Below are 18,921 nucleotides of genomic sequence, written 5' to 3'. Positions count from 1 at the left end.
TCGGCCTGTCAGATGCCTGAGTAGTATTTAATTCAGTGGGTCCTACCAAAAAGGGACAGCTGTGGCCTCCCACTGGCTTTTCAATTGCCAGCTGCGATCTCCAATACCTCTATTAAATTCAGACCATTGCTGAATTTCTCAGTAAAACAAGCATGTGTTATGTGAGGTAACTAGTACAAAATTATGTTTCTTTCAAAATTTCAATTATTTGTTCATAATGGAATATTTATGAACAAAATCAGGCTGCTAAATTGTAATGTTTCTGTGATTAGGGCTGGTGGAAAACACATGCTTTTGTTTGTTGAGATTGTATTCTCCGCAGAGTCGTTTGGAATAATTACGAGTGAGGGAATAACTGCCAGCATATTGTGCATACTGATTTTATTTCATTTGCATTTGTTGATCAATAGCTTTAACTTGTGAAAATCTTAAAGCAAGATCTGAGGCAAGCCTGCTCATAAAGGAACAGATTGCTAAATAATTGTGAATGTTAACCACAACGTTCTGATTTTATTTTCTACTTCTCCCAAAGCCCTGAGTTTTCCTTTGTTGTAAACAAAAATTCCATGTTGCAAGAAGTACAGCATCTTAACAGTTTTGTCTCAATAATTTGACATTTTGTTTTGCTTTGAGAGTTTCCATGTCTCCCAGTTTTCCATTTCTTCTTTGCCTTTGACAGAAACTTGTACATTGCCATTGCAGGACAAGTGAGCAGATTGCAAATTTAAGCTGGTGTAAACTATTAGGATAAACGGAAATGATTTTTTTCAATCTTTTGAGCTTACATGACACGAGGAGGGTGACAGTAGCATGAGGCAGAAGTTGGAGGGCTTGGCTCAGGGGATAATTCTGGGGGATGAGGGTGTCCCTCCAGAAAGTACATGGTGACATGTGGAAGGTCAGTGCAGATGATCTCAACTGGGATTGATAGAAAAGAAGGAACATGGGTGCTAACAGTGGGACAGAATAGGTACTCACATTGGCAGGATCTGAACTGTGGTGTCCCATAGGCTCTGCTTTAGGGTCTCAATTATTCACTTCATTTATTAATAACTTGGATAATGGCAAAGACAATCACAAAGACAAAAAGTGAAGACCTTTTCGAACAGAGATAAGGAGAAACGTCTTCAGCCAGGTGAATCTATGCATTTCATTGCCACACAGGCTGTGGAGGCCAAGTCATTGAGTATATTTAAGACTGAGATAGATAGGTTCTTGAGTATCAAGGCTTACGGAGAGAAAGCAGGAGAATGGGATTGAGATAATTACCAGCCAGGATTGAATGGTGGAGCAAACTCGATGGACTGAATGCCCTAACTTCTGATCCTCTGTTTTATATCTAAATTTGATGATGACACAAAGTTAGTTGGCACTGTAGACAGTGTATATGACAGTATAAAACTACAAAGGGACAGTGATCGATGAGGTAAATGGAGAAAACTGTGGTAAATGGAGTTCAAACTGAGTAAATATGAGGTTATCTGTTTCAAACTGAAAAGGGATAGATCAGGGAATTTCCAGATGGTATGAAGTTATACAGTTATGCAAAACCCTGATTAGACTTCACTTGGAAAACTCTGAGCAAATCTGGGCACCACACCTTCGGAAGGTCATATTGGCACTGGAGGGAGTACAATATTGGTCTACAAGATTGATACCTGGACTTCAGGGATTAAGTTATGAAGAAAGATTATACAAATTAGGCAGCATATATGTGGAAAGAAAGCAGAGTTAATACTTCAGGTCTGGTGATCCTTCTTACGGTCATTGGACCCAAAACATTAATTGTGCTTTCTCTCTCAGATGCTACCAGACCTGTTGCATTTATCTAACAATGTTTCTGATTTCCAACATCCACAGTCCTTTGTTTCTGATTTCCAACATCCACAGTCCTTGTTTATTATATAAATTAGGCCTGTTTTCTCTAAAATTTAGAAATGTAAGGGGTGATCTGTTTGAAGTTTTCAAGGCATTAAAAGGGAAAAAAAACAGGGTCAATAAAGATAAATTGTTTCCACTGGTTGGGAATTCGAGAACAAGGGAGTCTATAAGTTAGGGCCAAACTGTTCAGGAGGGATGTTAGGGAATACTTCTACACTCAAAGAATAGTGTATGTTTGGAACTTTCTTCCATAACTGAAAGTGAATGCCAGATAAATTGTTAACATTAAACCTGCGATAAATCCATTTTTGTCAAGCAATGGTATTTAGGGATTTGGACCAAGTATAGATATATGAAGTTAGGTCATAGATTAACCACAATCTCATTGAATGGGAAGCTCGAGGGGCCAAATAGCCTACTGATTTTCCTATGTTCCTTTTTTAAATCTTGTTCTGAGATTATTCTCTTGTGGTCCCATACTCTCCTGCAAGAGAAAATAGCCTTTCTGCATCAATCCTGTCTATTCACCTAAGAATTTTGTATGTTTCAATGAAGTCACTCCCCATTCTTCTATATTCCAGTGAGTACAGGCCCAAGGTACTCAAACTCTCCTCATAAGTCAGTCCTTCCATACCTACTATCAGCTGAGTGAATCTTCTCTGGACTGCTTTCAATGCCAGAATATTTTTTTCTTAGATAAGGATCCAATCCAATTCACAGTATTCCAGCTGTGGTCTGACTAATGCATTGTATAGTTTTAGTGAAACCTCCCTATTTTTATGTTCCATTCCCTTTGAAACAAAGGCCAACATTCCATTTGTCTTCCCTATATAACCCACTGAATTTAGATGCTCAGTTTCCCCAAATCCTGTTCGGTGGCTTTCTGTAGTTTTTTTTTCCATTTAAATAATAGCTCCTCTATTTGTCTTCCCAAAGTGCATAACCTCACATTTTCCCACATTATATTCCACTGCCAATTTTTTTGCCAATTCATTCAACCTATAGACTCTGTGTATCATCCTCCCCACTTGCCTTTCCACCTCTTTTTGTGCCATCTGCAAACTGTGGTACATTCACTTTCTCCATCCAAGTCATTGGCAAATATTCTGAATAATTGTGGCCCTAGCACTGGTCCCTGTGAATTACAGGTTGCCACTCTTTATGCCAACTTCCATGAGTTGATCAGTCCTCTGCCCATGCTTGTATATTACATCCAACACCATGGGCTCTTATTGAATAGCCTGATGTGTGATACCTTAACAAATGTCTTTTAAAAATCCAAGTGACTTACACCCATGGCCTGCCTTTTATATACCCTGCTTGTTACTTCCTCAAAGAATTCTAGTAAATTTGTTAGGCATTATTCCTCCTTCACGAAGTCATGTTGACTCTGCTTGATCATGTTATGTATTTCTAAATGTTCTGCTGTTATATATTTTACAACGAATTCTAATATTTTTTTCAAAAACAAATATTAAGCTAGATGGCCTGTCGTTACCTGTTTTTTTTAATCTCCTGCCTTGCATAAATAAAGTTGTGACATTGGCATGTTTCCATCTGTGATCTGGAACTCCAAATCTCCGATCATGCTATTGCAATCAGATTGCAGAGTAATCTATTCTCTCCTCATGAGTCGGGTGCCATTAAACAGGCTTTATTTTCAAAGGCTTTATTTCTAGATCACCATGCTGAGCCAGTTTGCACAGGTTTGTACAAGACATGACGTTGCATGTTGCACTGGGGTTTGTCTGTCATCTTATGTTCATCTGATGTTCTCATTCCAACAGTCACAAACGTGTCTCACCTATCAGCTTGATTAACCAACTTGTTGCATGATGTACAGTGATTCTTCAGAATCTTTTGCTGTTGTCTCTCTTATGGGTGTCTATTCCCGTTTGCTGTGCTTCCATTGCACACAATGGTATGTCTGAAAATAATTCAGTTTCTAGGAGTGAGAACCCTTTTTCTCCCGACTCTGGACATTGAGTAAGTTGAAAACCTTGAGTGGCCTTAAATTGATCAACTTACAATCCTTAATTGCTGGTGTGCTGAAAAAGTTACCGATGGACCATGTCACTCATCTTTTATTGCAAAAGAAAGGTCTTGGAGAGAACCTCAGCCCGTCTTCACCACCTCCAGGGAGGGAAAAATTGTGCCTTATAGGAAATATTTCACAGTCACTAATATTTCAGAGTGTACATATACGATGGAGTTTAACTCTTGGAGAATGGTTGAGTGTCCCACTGAGTTGGGAATGCATGTAATGAAGGTTCTGCCAGCTTCCTAACTCCTCTAAATTAAGTCTGGCTATAAAACACCAAGATGGGACTTGAACCTAGCCCCCTAGCTCAGAGCTCGGCAACAGTACCACTGCACCATAAGAGTCCTATGACTATTTAAGGCTTACCTGAGGATCTGGTGGTGTTTTTCCAGCATCACATTTTTCAACTCTGGTGGTATTTAACCTTGTCTGGTGAGCAAGCCTGTGACCTGGTGGGGATTTCCTCCAATTTTGCCCATGACAAACAAACAGAACTGCTGAAGACATGAGTTGCTCACAATTGAAGATACCCACTTGCTAAAAGCTAACTTCTTCCTTTACTTTTGCTGGGGCCTCTCCAACTTGCCGTGGCTTTCCTGCCTCATGTAAGTATACCTTGCAGCCAGCAGCTCCTTCAGTGTTAACACTGGCCACTGCTCCTGTCAGTACTGCCAGTCTGACATTCTACAGCAGTTCTTGCAGGTAAGTGCCCAATTAGTAATAAATCAAATTGTGGCTTAGAATGGCTGCAATAAGCTTGTCTCCTCTTCTCTGGGTTCTATGCTAGTCAACATCTTAGTTGACTATGAGATATATATATTGTATTGACTCTCAAGTAACGTTTATTGATTATATTTCAGATCATTATTCTGTGTGCAATCTAGGATACAATATAATTCTCTTGAAAATTTTATGTAAATATTTCCAAGAAAATTGCAATTTAACATGCTAATACCTCCCAGTTACATAACACCTAGCTGTTAGCTGTCATGCTACAAAGTGACATCTGACAGCAATTCCAATATTAAATAAAAAAAGTGTCACACCAATACGTAATGCTCAGTTATCTTTCCCAACAAATCTTGACAAATGGTTGTTGTCAGTAATTGAAATTTCTCATGCCCAAATTAAAAAAAACTTGATTATCATTTTAAATCCACAATAATAAGATTACATTTAATCTTTGGATTATCATTTAGCACCAGCAATGGCATTTTTACTTTAAGGCCTCAGCAGCTTTAAACACCATGACTTCATCTGGATATTTGTCACTTCATGTCTGTCAGCATTAGTCTTACCCTAATTCTGATTTATAGCATTTCCTTGCATAGAGTTGTATGTCAACAGGCAGGAGAAAATAGAAGGTTGCACTGTGTGGAGATAGAGGATTTTCTTGTTGTTTTCAAAAGGTTTTGAATGAAGTTGCAGATTTATTTTCAAAGGTTTTGCTTTTGGCAAATTATAAATTTATGTAAATAGCTGACAGTTGTGCTTTTCTAAGAGAAAGAATGTGAAATGCAGTACGTATTGAATTGCACCTATCTCTTTGCTATTCTTTCCAAATATCTTTGTTGCTATCAAAATACTGTGCAAACAATGGATTTTTCTATGTTCTGAGAGGTAATTTTATGTTAGTGGAAATTTACATTTCATAAACACTGTAAGTCAGCAAGCACTAGTAATGCATTAAATCCTCTGCTTCTCCAATCTTGACACATACTGGAAATACTAGGAATGTTAGGAAATTGCATGATCACAACTTGTGATTTTTGGTCCGTTAATTGAAAAATAAATAATTTTTATAATTAAAAGCACAACCAAAGTTAGGAGCTTGCTGACCATGAGGAAAGTGGTGTGAGGTATACCATAGGATGCAAAAGGGGATAGATTATGGAAAGATACAGGAGCTCAGTCTTTAGGGTATGGTTGTGACCTTACTGGTAACTGTTTTCTTCACCTGTACCTCTATTCGTCTGCTGAATTTTCCATCCCAATATGACCTTCTGTCAGCAACACTGAATAATGCCATATTTTCCACCCAATTATTCTAAAATTCTTCAGTTCTAACACATCTCTAAGACTTCAACATGTCATATCTTGTCACAAATCCCAAAGTATATGCTGTGCTTATGCTTGATCTCCTTAAATATCATGTCAATAAAGTTGTTGTTCAAAACATAGCATTGTACATAGTAACAGGAGCAGGCCACTCAGTACCTATGAGGAGAGAGTGAGGACTGCAGATGCTGGAGATCAGAGCTGAAAATGTGTTGCTGGAAAAGCGCAGCATGTCAGGCAGCATCCAAGGAGCAGGAGAATCGACGTTTCGGGCATGAGCCCTTCTTCAGGAATGAGGAAAGTGTGCCAAGCAGGCTAAGATAAAAGGAGGGACTTGGGGGAGGGGCTTTGGAAATGCGATAGGTTTCCACTCAGTACCTATGACCTGTTGTGCCATTTTGTTAGATATTTATACAGAATAAAAGATCAGGAGTAGGCCATTCAGCCTGTTATGCCTGTTTCACCATTCAATTAAATCAGAGGTGATCACCTCCCTCAGTGCCATTTTCCTGTGCCGTTGCCATACGCCTTTGTATCATTAATCTCCAGAAATATATAGACTTCTGTCTTGGACAGACTGAATGATTGAGCTTCCACAGCCTTCTAGGGTATAGCAAAGGAGGAGAAAGTGAGGACTGCAGATGCTGGAGACCAGAGTTGAAAAATGTGGTGCTGGAAAAACACAGCAGGCCCAGCAGCATCCGAGGAGCAGGAGAATCGATGTTTCGGGCATCAGCCCTTCTTCAGGAATGAAGAAGGGCTGATGCCCGAAACATCGATTCTCCTGCTCCTCGGATGCTGCCTGGCCTGCTCTGTTTTTCCAGCACCACATTTTTCAACTGGGGTATAGCAAACTCTATAAATCCTTGCAGTATCCAACCAGTAACAGCATATCATCCGGAGAATGATACATTTAATCCAGCTCTCTGCTTTCTGTCTGTTAAGTGGTTCTCAATCTGTACTCATATTATTTTCCCTAATGCCACGTGCTGTATTTGTGTTTACTGACCTCCCGTTTGGGATCTTATCAAATGCCTTTTGAAAATCCAAATAAACCAAAAGCAGTGGCTCTGCTTTATCAGTGCTACAAGTAATATCCTCAGAAGCTGCAAGTTTGTCAAACATGACTTTTCTTTTGTTAATTCACATTGACCCTGCCCAATGTTACCATTCTTTTCTAACCATCCCGTTATATTCTTGATAATAAATTGTAACATTTTCAATATTATGTATGTTAAACTAAATTGTCTATAGTTTTCCATTCTCCCTCTTCATCCTTTCTTTCCTAGTGCAGTTACAATTGCTTTCCACTGTGTAGAAAAGTTTCTAGAATTTTGAAAGGTAATCACCAATGAATCCAGTAACTCTGTAGCCACGTTTTCCAACACTCTGGAATGAAAGTCATCTGGTTCAGGGAAATTCTCAACCTTCAATCCAATTAACATTTCAAGTAAGAGATCTTTGCAATACTAATTTATCTTGGATTCTCTATTTTGTAAGTCCCTTGGTCAATTAGTATTCCTGTGAGATTTTCCATATTATCTTCTGTGAAAACTGTTGCAAAAATAATTGTACCTATCATTAGCATTTCTCAACTATCAATTATTCTGTCCCCATCTGAAATGGGACTGTATTTGTCTTAAATAATCTTTTCTTGTTTTCTGTAACTAATGTTCACAGGACACCTTTGTGTACCTCAGTAGTTCACTTTCTTTTTTTTCCCTTTATTGTCTAACTTATTGCTCCTCCTTTGTTGGCTTCTAAATTATTCCCAGTCATCAAGCTTCCCACTTTTTATGGCATCCTTATAAATGACTTCCTATGATCGGATGCAATCTTTACCTTTGATTGGTGAGCATGTTTGATTTACCTTACCCTTTTGGCATTGTGTCTGAAAGGAATGTAAATCTATTGTAGACTGCGTAGTATTTCTTCAAATTCTAGCTATTACCGGTCTATTATCAAACCTTTTTGTGTACTAGACCACCCCATAGTCAACTTATCCTCTTACCTTGATAATTTCCTTTCTTCAGATTTTTATCTTAGTTTCAAAATCAGTCAAACTTGATGCAAAATGTGACTATTAATTAGACCTTTCTCATTATACAACACCAAATGCAAAATAGCCTATTCCATATTTGGCTTCTCAGTTTACTGCTACAGAAACACAACCAGTACACAATCCAGGCATTTAACAACCCTCCCGATGTCACCTATTTTTATTGTATTAGCTATGTAATGTGCATCTCTAATTCCTCAGTGTTATCACTGAACAAGACAGATAAGTCTGGCTTGGTGAATCAAACAAGATCCTTACCAAACCTTGAAAAAACAGCTCACCCTGGCTTCTGTTAATCCATTGATGTTTTTTTGTCTCTCTTGTCATAAACCCCACAATATACTCCAAATGCCATTTACACTCCAAGAGGCTGACATTGCCTTAATGTCATGGTTCTAGAAAAACTAACATAGTTAATTTTTAAACCTTTTCAGAAAATTAGACCAACACTTGTTTGCCAATAGTTTAAAATCCAAAGTCCTAAAAATGATATTTATGTGTGTGTATATAAATTATATACCTTTTATCAGGCCTACATTTGGCTTAATGCAACCAGACAACTGACACTACCTCCCTAAATAAAACAATATTTATATTGCATCCTTCCGATCATTAAACATCTCAAGGACCCTCAGAAAAATGTTGTCAAAAGAAATTTAACCCAGGTCATGAGGTATTAGGGCAGATCATCAATAGCATGGCCCAGGACATCGGCTGGCAATGATAGACACAGAAAGTTCTGTAAGCATATGCTTTGCTGACAGCACCAGACTGGGGAAGAGGGGAAGGCAGATGAGTTGTTTGGTGCTGATGAACTAGACTGTCCCTATCTCTCTCCTGACGAAGGGCTTTAGCCCAAAACATAGATTTTACTGCTCCTCAGATGCTGCCTAAACTGCTGTGCTTTTCCAGCACCACTCTAATCTAGACTCTGGTTTCCAGCATCTGCAGTCATTGTTTTTACCTATCCCTCTCCAGCACTGTCTGCAGATTGGTCTCCTCAGCCATCATCCCCTTTCTGTGATCTCTCCGCCACCCAACTCTCAAGAAGTTCCATGCTCCCTGGCGATGGGCCTTTCATTGAGCAAGGAGGCTATGTCTGAGGCCCAGGACTCCTGCTGCATCTGTTTTCCATCCACTGCTCACTCGCACATATTCAGATGGAGCTGATAACGTCGTTCCAACACGTGTGCGCTTCTTGCTCTATGTGGTGGTGGCATTCACAACAAACACAGCCATTCAAGTTGGCTCTACAGTTATGTCACTGGCCAAAAAATATGTTCATTGTAGAGTTGGCTGTCTCTCTGGCTTGCTGAAACTGGGGCCATTCAATTCAAAACCTGCCAATTCTTGCTCAAATCAGGCAGTTTACAGAGTGGCAACAGGCCTTTCCCCAACACAAGACTCCAGGTCAGAAGTCCTATTCAATTAGAATTGGTGCATCAGAGGTCAGCAGTTCTTGCTGAGGTCAGCAATATTAATTGACTACTGCCAGAAGATCGACCAAGACCAAGAGGACCAAGGTGTCGCATACATGCATTCTCTCATTTGTGCATTAATGAGTTTACTTGGTGGGCCCACTCTTTCTGTTATTAAATTTGAAGGTGAGATAATAGCAGCCCATGCCAGAACAGTGCCTGAAGTAGTCAGTAACTGGTGGTAGGGCAGGATTGTGAAGCTTGGACCTTCCCCCGCAGATCTTAATTCAAGTGGAGGCAGGAAGACAGCAGGATTTTGAGATGACAGCATTCTGCTGATGAAGAGCCTTTCCCATCTCCAAGCCTACCACTACAGGACTGGAAGATTCCACTCATTGACACAAACTCGAATTCTGATCATCACATCAAGATACTCCTTTCGCAGATTACTCCTTGAATTTATGCATTGTCCCTCATTCCAGTTCCAGCTAATTGCTTCCCACTCTGGGCGGAATTTAATTCCCCAGCCAACAGGTTGACTCTCTGACGAAGATCTCCAGGCATCTTTAAACAGCACCACGAGAGAACGATGAATAACATTATAATTATAACTATAAAGAATGATTTCAAATTCATGATCTCATCTCATCATTGATATTACATTTCATCTTTACATTCCGTAAGCTGCAATTCTGGTTGTCTTTTTCATTGGTTATCCAGGTGTGATTGAACACTCTCTTATAGTTGAAAACAAATTCTTACTTATGTTTGATGTTCTTTGCATTGCATTGCAGATAATAATCTTGGATACTGTGGTGACCCAGGACTCCCAGCACATGGCATTCGTTTGGGCAAGGATTTCCGAGTGAAGAACATACTTCGATTCACATGTGAAGCTGGTTATGTTCTTAAAGGATCTTCGGAACGTATCTGCCAATCAGATGGAACCTGGACTGGGATCCAGCCAGAATGTGAAGGTACATGATTCATTGGGTTCTCGAACAAAACAGCTAAGGAGCTGGCATAGAACCTCATGCAAAAGGGGTATTTTCAGTGTTTGAGCAAGTAGTGCATGCTTGACAAGTTTTTATTTAGCTATTTAATAATTAGCCAAGTTTTTTTAGCATTGTGTGCTTCACAAAGTTATTAGTTGCCCTGCCAATTGTCTTGATAGTTAGTTGAGTTAACCAATAAATTGTATACCACCTCTTGCTATCACTAATCAAAAGCTAACCAGTGCATCTGTTACAAGAGATTAAGGCTGTAGATATGATTTATTTTCTGAATTTATATTAACTTGCATTGAATATGGGGTTCAGTATTTATGAACATTAATCAATGAAATATAATAAACTGAAGTTTCCCTTTCACTGATTTTTATCCAGATAGCATCACTGTTTTATATTCCTAAAAGACTACATTTCATCAACATCAGGGTTCTGTATATCTGTTCTTTTTTAGGTAATCCATTATTAAAATAAATGTTTTCAAAAAATCCAAACTTCTGCAAGCTAGGATTTACCTTTTGGTCGATATTTTATGGTGAGATTATTTGCACTATTATTGTCAAGGAATTTATAAAAGGACAACTTAAGAGAGTTTGATCAGCGATAATGTTTAAATGGAATTAATTAAAGATTTAGCTAAAAGGATTGATTAAATTGTTTTTTTAATCAATCCCTCTTTAACAAATCTATAAAGAAAAGTTGATTAAAAATATGGCTGAGGGGAGACTGATTAAAGCATAATTAGAGAGGGATGATGACCAAAAATGGCTCATTAAAAGGTTGGTTGCAGAGTTACTGATTAAGGGGATGATCTCAGTCTAATGAATTAATGTGAAACCCAGCCCTGTAATCTGGTTATTTATTGTTTGACACATTACTGGTCTCAATAGAGAAGATAAACTGAAAGATTGCCTGCTGCAGATTTGATGCTAAATTTCATTTCAGCTCAAGTGTGAAAATAATGGACAATGGAAATTACCTGAACTCAGATGGATCTCTTCAGAGATTGTGGTGTTGAATAAGGGTTTCATATTTCACACTTCATCCGATCTGTCTTTGCCACCAGCATTTGCATGCAAAGGAAGGGTGAGAATTGCCTGTTTCACTCTCACTCTGGATATTATGAATACATCTTCAGGCAACTCAGAAGGACTTTGTATTAACCTTTCTGAGATTGTTTTAAATAGTCCATATAACAAATTGTCTGAGGCATATGCAAATGTGTTAGTATCACAATAAAAGTACACTGGTTTGTGCACTAGGCTTTTTTTTTGTTGTTATCAGAAGTGTACCATCTCTATTATTGTAGAAGCGTTGTGAATGCTGCTGTGATATTGATCGGTTCATATACAAGCTAAGTATTGGCATGGAATATGGTGTCACACAGGTTTAGGAGACCACATGGTCTAGCATTTGGCAATCGGGAAATTAGGAGAGTAAAATATAGTCTCCAATTCAAGAGGAGAAATGGGAAAGCAATCGGCAAAATAGTCTCCCAATAGGAAACAGACCAAATATAGTAAAAGACATAGATATTAAATGTGTACTTTAATAAAATGAGCTGCACTCATCAGGTGAAATTGAATTTAACTCAATTGATGAGCAGATCAAAAATACAGACTTTGTAGCTCAGAGAGTAGTTGAAATGTTCAAAGAAGCACTGAATACACACAAGTGAAAATGGAGTAGAGGGAATATACTGACAGGGTGACATGGGAGAAGCTAATTTAAAACATAAACATTGGCATGGCTCATTTGGGCTTTTTATGTGGTGTAAATACTTTGTAGTACATTATGGCACCTAATGAAAGCCTTCTGGCTGATGGGAGTTAATTTTATTACCTGTAGAGGGAATTACTAAGATTAAAACTGATGAGTCTTGTTATGGTTCAATATAAGCCAGATTTATCATTTTAAAGAAAACCAACGTGCAAGAACAATTTGTGCAATGCTCATTCTCATAGCATGAGGGAAAAGGAAATAGTCTCTGCGAGTTGTCATTTTCTGTCACTCATTGTTCTGAGAAGGCGATGGTAAGTAGTCTTCTAAGACCACTGCAATCCACGAGTGATGGTGTTTCTGTTGTATAGGGTTTTGACATAAGATAACATATGTCAGCAAGTCAGAAATGGTGGGTAACTTACAGGGGAACCTTTGAGGCAGCAGTGTGTCCAAGCACATGCTGTACATATTGTCTTAGGTGTTAAAGGTCATAGGTTTTGGAGCTGTTGCCAAAGAAGTCTTGGAGTGATTGTCAAATTGGATCTCGCAATGATTTTCTAGTCAGCCAACAGATTCCTACTTGGAGACCAATTGGCTTCCTGGAGGGCCAACCTGCCTCTTTGTGTCATGCAGCAGCTGCAAAATGTCTGTGGAGGGTACCTCTACCACTAGCCTTTCCAGTAAAATGCCATGTTTATTCTTTCTTGTTCTAAGTTACAGAGAGGAAGTCTTACCCCTCCATCATTTACTTGTTGTCAAAACCAGTTGCTGTTTTCAAGCTGATCATTTCTGATTGGCCTTCCAGCTTAAGAGGTCATCCCATGATCCTTAATTATCTGCCCCAGGGAAAATTACAATGAATGATCATTTTTAAGTAAGTACAGGCTTCTGGATCCATTTTTACCCTGACAAGAGCGTTCAAAAGCATGACCTGTTTCTCTAACGAGTTCTTCTGCCTCATCGAGTCGATTTTCTGATCAAGGATATGAGTGATGGGAGATTTGTGACCATTTAAATCAACTTTAGATGCATTATAGCTCAAATCCAGGGCTGGTGGGACTTCCATGCTGGCATTCCGAGGTAGTAACACTACCGCTGCAGCATAAGATCCTTTGTTATAATCAAAATCTATACCAAAATCAGCTGCCTTTCCATTTGACATACAATCACTACACAAAGCAGTGGTACCTTTCATGAAATTAAACAAACAAATTGACCACAGTAGTTTGCAAAATAAATGGGAAGTTCCTCTGAAATGTGTATGCAATCACTATGCAACTGTCTGTAAATACCAGCAGAATAATGATGAAGCAGAAAGCAGTGAAACAATAAATAGAATTGAAAGACCCGTACTTGGAATTTGAGTTTGAAAAATGACTTTATTCCGATGGTATCATTAAGGATGACCAAGAACAATGTTGCTAATATTGACAACAATCCTTGCACCTCAGTGACCATATTTATACAACTACTGGAAAGTGGAGTGCCTTTAGTAAGTGGTGAATTTTAATTTAAGATATATAGAATTCTTCAAAATCTGCAAGTGGGTGAAAGTTTGAAAGGTAAAATGATAAAATCATGATAAAGCCTCATTGTCTAAATGATGTGGTGTATTCAGAACAAATTATTCTGTACAAAGAAACAAGAACCTTATTCATTCCTAAACCACAGGAAAAAGATGCATCTGCACAGAAAGATATGCCTCACCAAAACAGACAAGAGTGTTCTATAAATAAATCTGGGATGAATGAAACTTGAGTGATAGGAAGCTGCTGTCACGAGACAAGATCCAAAAAAATACCCATTCCCTCCAAAGATATCAGATCAACAACTTCATGAGAACACTGTGTATTTAATGAGTTTAAGAAAATGGACGTAGGTTTGCTCGCTGAGCTGGAAGGTTCATTTCCAGACATTTTGACAAACATCATCAGTGAGCCTCCAGGTAAAGCACTGCTGGTATGGCTCACTTTTTATTTGTGTTTAGGTTTCCTTGGATTGATGACATCATTTCCTGTGGTGATGTCATTTCCTGTTCTTTTTCTCAGGTGGTGGCAAATAGGTTCGAATTCAGTGTGGTTGTTGATAGAGTTCCAGTTGGAATGCCATGCGTCTAGCAATTCTTGTGCGTATCTCTGTTTGGCTTGTCCTAGGATGGATGTGTTGTCCCAGTCAAAGTGGTGTCCTTCCTCATCTGTGTCGAAACACACTAGTGAGAGTGGGTCATGTCTTTTTGTGGCTAGTTGATGTTCATGTATCCTGGTGGCTAGTTTTCTGCTTAAACACGTAAAGAAAAAGTGGGCCATACCACCAGTGCTTCACCCAGAGGCTCACTGATGAAGTTGCCTCGTATGGTGATGAAACATCTGAAAACGAACTTTCCGGCTCAGTGAGCAAACCGTCATCCAGAACCTCAACCTGAGCTACAAATCTTCTCAAAATTCGGTTTAAGAAAATGTTAAAAAGGAAGTGAATCCATGACCTTCTTATTCTCTTTTTGAAGTATATGGTAAGGTGTTGTGTTAATACATCATTTGGACCAAAGTTAGGGGAGTACTCTGATGTACTTGCATGTGAAGTCAAGCCAATAATCCTGCAGAATTGTCTCTGAAGTCTAGTAGCTGCATCCATAATGAATAAAATATTGAGCTGTTCTTTCGAACACTCTTTCAAAAGAATAATTTTTTAAACACAAGGTCATTTTTTGAACTTAAGTGCAACCCATAATCTATCCTGTAGAACATATCAAATAATTAGTTTATTTTTAGTGCTATATAAATCTAAAATCAGGAAAGTCTAAATATTAATTTTGTCTGGTACTCACCTAGTCTCACTAAGACATGTGACTGCCACTACCTTGAAGTCTGTTGTAGTTTGAAACTGCTAAGAATATACAGTTCATCAAAAGAGAGGCCAGTACAATACTTGGACTTGATTATCTTCATTTGCAAGAGTACTGTCTCACAGGAAAATGTAAGTCAAATTAAGCTTTCATTTTAAAAGTACAGGATGATAGGAGTGTTTTTTTTCTGTTCATGCTTTTATTTTCTGTCCCCAAAAATCATTGTTCCTTGATTTGATTCTCAGCTCAATATCATTTTGCACAGTAATTATCTCCCTATCACATGCATATTCCTGCTTTGTAAATAAAACATCTGATAGAATTTGGCAGCCAACCCACCAGTGTCTGTCCAAAGGAATGGATTTGAGACAACACATGAACTTCTGGAATGCATCTATTGAATTCCTCTTCTAAGCTCGTCAGGTGTCCCCAGGTGTTTTCTGGGTGGAACCATTTTAAATAGTGTTTTCTCCAAACTCAGGAAGCATTGCTGCATTTTGTTTTTTTAATTGGGAGGATCGCAGACCAAGTTTCGATCTTAATGCATTCACAGCGTTGGTCACATGTGCTAAGTGTCTGTCCTTACCCTGCAGTTCATAGTTCAGCTTGTTTAATTCAGGCTTTGTGTCTGTAAGGAAGTCTGAAGTCAATCAACCATGCATTGTCTGACAGCTTACTGCACACTTCATTCCTTGATTTTAGAAAAGTGACAATTTCAGGCATCAGATCTGAAAATACTTGCAGGACCTGCTCTCAACTAACCCCCTTGTATCTGCATGAAGGATTAGTTCAGCCGTCGGCAGCATTGAGTTTGTCAAGTTAGAATTTTACAAAGCGGTGCTGAAGGGCTTTTTCTCTAATCAAGTTTATAATCCAAACAATTTACACTACATGAGTGATGTCTGTAATTTTGCTCGCAGATGCTTGCTGGTGCTAATTTACAAAAGTCAGGAAATCAGGGTCATTTTTCCAAACTGCAATGAAGCCTGCATTGTGCCAAGCCTCGCTGGTGTACCATCAGATGTGACAGAAACCAGTTTCTTGACTAGAATGTTGCTGTCAAGCACCTTTTGAATTTTCTATGATATCTTACCCCATATTCTCTCTTTAGGGGGCAAAGGGTGAGTTCAGTCATTTTATCCTTAAAAGCCATGTACACAAAAACAATCAACTGGGCTGTGCTGATTATGTCAGTGGATTCTAGTGGATTATATTGAGAAGCTTTCAGTCCTTCAGGGTCTGTCGTAGCTTCTGAAAGATGTCGTTGGACAAAGATTCCACTTATCTTGCTACCATAGAAGCATCATGTGACATGTTCTGGATTGCCATTGTTGTGTCTTCTTTATTCTTAAAGTCTTTGAACAGACTTAGTGGCCTCAGTTCACTGCTTCTTTAATTTTTCACCATCTGTGAAAGATATCTTGTGATTTGCTACAAGGTGGAAAATGCAATACAGCTGTTAAGGTTTGTTGCTGGTCGAGATTAAAATGACTTTTAATCTCCATTTCTTTTTAGGAAGCGTGCTGTTCAAGATAAGAGTGTCCTTGAGTTTGCTGTGCATCGAATTGTTCCTAATTCCTCTTTTTAACAATTCGTATATTTTGGTGATATATAAGTGAAACAGTTTCAATTTTACAGTTGTGAACAGAAACTCATTCTCCCACTGCACGTTGAAGTTGTACACTGGGGTTTCTTTCTGTGAGCTTAAAAATGTGTTGCTGGAAAAGCGCAGCAGGTCAGGCAGCATCAAAGGAGAAGGAGAATCGACGTTTCGGGCATAAGCCCTTCTTCATTCTTTCTGTGTGCTCTCGATTCATCTTTCATCATTATTGCTGTATCTAGTAGCTCATGGCATCACTCTGCCATTGGCCACCGGTGCAAGCAGGCAGCAGAGTTACAGGACAGTGAGCCGGCTCCTGCCCGGAGCCCATCCACTCCTGTCTGCATTCCTTCTTTGTTTTACTTTTGCTTCTGCTCCTTTCTTTTGCCATCCTTTACCATCTTCTTCTCTGAGGCGGGTTGGTCACCAGCACCGCGACGGCAGTGAGAGTGGGCTGCATACACATCAACCGATGTGGTTTCACCCGGTGATCAGGGGGAGGTTACAGTGTAGATATTCTCCTGGTGATCAGGGAGGGGTGACAGTGAGGACATTTCACCGGTGATCGGGGCGGGGGTTGTGGTGACAGTGAGGACATCCTCCCGGTGATCGGGGGGGTTGTGGTGACAGTGAGGACATTCTCCCGGTGATCGTGGGGTGTTGTGGTGGCAGTGAGGACATTCTCCCGGTGGTCAGGGGGGTTGTGGTGACATTGAGGACATTCTCCCGGTGATCGTGGGGTGTTATGGTGACAGTGAGGACATTCTCCCGGTGATCGTGGGGTGTTGTGGTGACAGTGAGGACATTCTCCCGGTGATCGGGGTGGGGGGGGTTGTGGTGACACTGAGGACATTCTCCCAGTGATCGGGGACAGTGAGGACATTCTCCCGGTGATTGGGGATGCAAAGGACATTCTCCCGGTGATTGGGGATGCTGAGGACATTTTCCCGGTGATTAGGGACGGTGAGGACATTCTCCCGATGATCGGAGATGGTGAAGACATTCTCCCAGTAATTGGGGATGCGGAAGACATTCTCCTGGTGATTGGTGATGGTGAGGACATTCTCCCGGTGATCGGGGATGATGAGGACATTCTCCCGGTGATTGGTGATGGTGAAGACATTCTCCCGGTGATTGGTGATGGTGAGGACATTCTCACGGTGATCGGGGACAATGAGGACATACTCCTGGTGATCGGGGATGGTGAGGACATTCTCCCGGTCATTGGGGTTGGTGACCGTGAGGACATTCTCCCTGTGATCGGTGGTAGTGACAGTGAGGAGAGGACATTCTCCCGTTGATGGGGAGCAGTGAGGACATTCTCCTGGTGATCAGGGGTGCGGTGACGGTGAGGACACTTTCCCAGTAATTGGAGATGGTAACATTGAGGATATTCTCCCTGTGATGAGGGGGAGGTAATGGTGAGGACATTCTCCCCATGATCGGGAGCAATGATGGTGAGGACATTCTCCTGGTGATTGGGGGCAGTGACAGTGAGGATATTCTCCCTGTGATCGGAGGGCGGTGATGGTGAGGACATTCTCCCAATGATCGGGGGCGGTGACGGTGAGGATGCTCTCCTGGTGTTCGGGGCTGGTGAGGACATTCTCCCCATGATCGGGAGCAATGATGGTGAGGACATTCTCCTGGTGATTGGGGGCAGTGACAGTGAGGATATTCTCCCTGTGATCGGAGGGCGGTGATGGTGAGGACATTCTCCCAATGATCGGGGGCGGTGACGGTGAGGATGCTCTCCTGGTGTTCGGGGCGCGGTGATGGTGAGGATAAATTCTACAAGAGAGACGGTTTGCACCTAAATAGGTTAGGGACCAGCATTCTGGCAGGCAGGTTTTCTACTGCAACACCGCTACATTTAAACTAGGTAGCGGGGGGGGAGGGGACAAACTGGATGTTTAAAAAGGAAATTGAAGGGAAAGTTAGAACAAGAGAAGTCAAGAAAGATAACTGTATCAATGAGGCAGAAAACTCGGAAAGAGATCATGCTGTAAGGTTGAGTGAAATAGGGGTTGATGGGAAGGGTGAGAGCAGTAACAAATTAAAAATACTATACATGAATGCACGAAGCATTAGACATAAGATGGATGAGCTTGAGGCTCTTTTGGAAATTGGCAGATACGATATTGTGGGGATAACTGAGACGTGGCTTCAAGTGGACAGGGCCTGGGAAATGAATATTCAAGGATACACGTGCTATCGTAAGGACAGACTGACGGGCAGAGGGGGTGGGGTGGCCTTGTTAGTAAGGGATGATATTCAGTCCCTTGCGCGGGGG

The 18,921-nt window shown here is 40.2% G+C and overlaps 1 protein-coding gene across 2 annotated transcripts in view; it reads left to right on the top strand.

Annotated features, from left to right (window-relative positions):
- Positions 1-18,921, top strand: part of csmd2 (CUB and Sushi multiple domains 2) — a 1,704,811-nt gene that overhangs the window by 1,609,668 nt on the left and 76,222 nt on the right. For both annotated transcript variants that reach the window (XM_043717868.1, XM_043717867.1), the window contains one exon: positions 10,252-10,434. In XM_043717868.1, the coding sequence (XP_043573803.1) occupies positions 10,252-10,434 (183 nt within the window). The remainder of the gene's footprint in view (positions 1-10,251; positions 10,435-18,921) is intronic.

This window comes from Chiloscyllium plagiosum, chromosome 27 (genome assembly GCF_004010195.1).
Source record: "Chiloscyllium plagiosum isolate BGI_BamShark_2017 chromosome 27, ASM401019v2, whole genome shotgun sequence".
NCBI classification, from domain to species: Eukaryota; Metazoa; Chordata; class Chondrichthyes; order Orectolobiformes; family Hemiscylliidae; genus Chiloscyllium; species Chiloscyllium plagiosum.
This window is presented reverse-complemented; position numbering and strand designations above follow the sequence as displayed.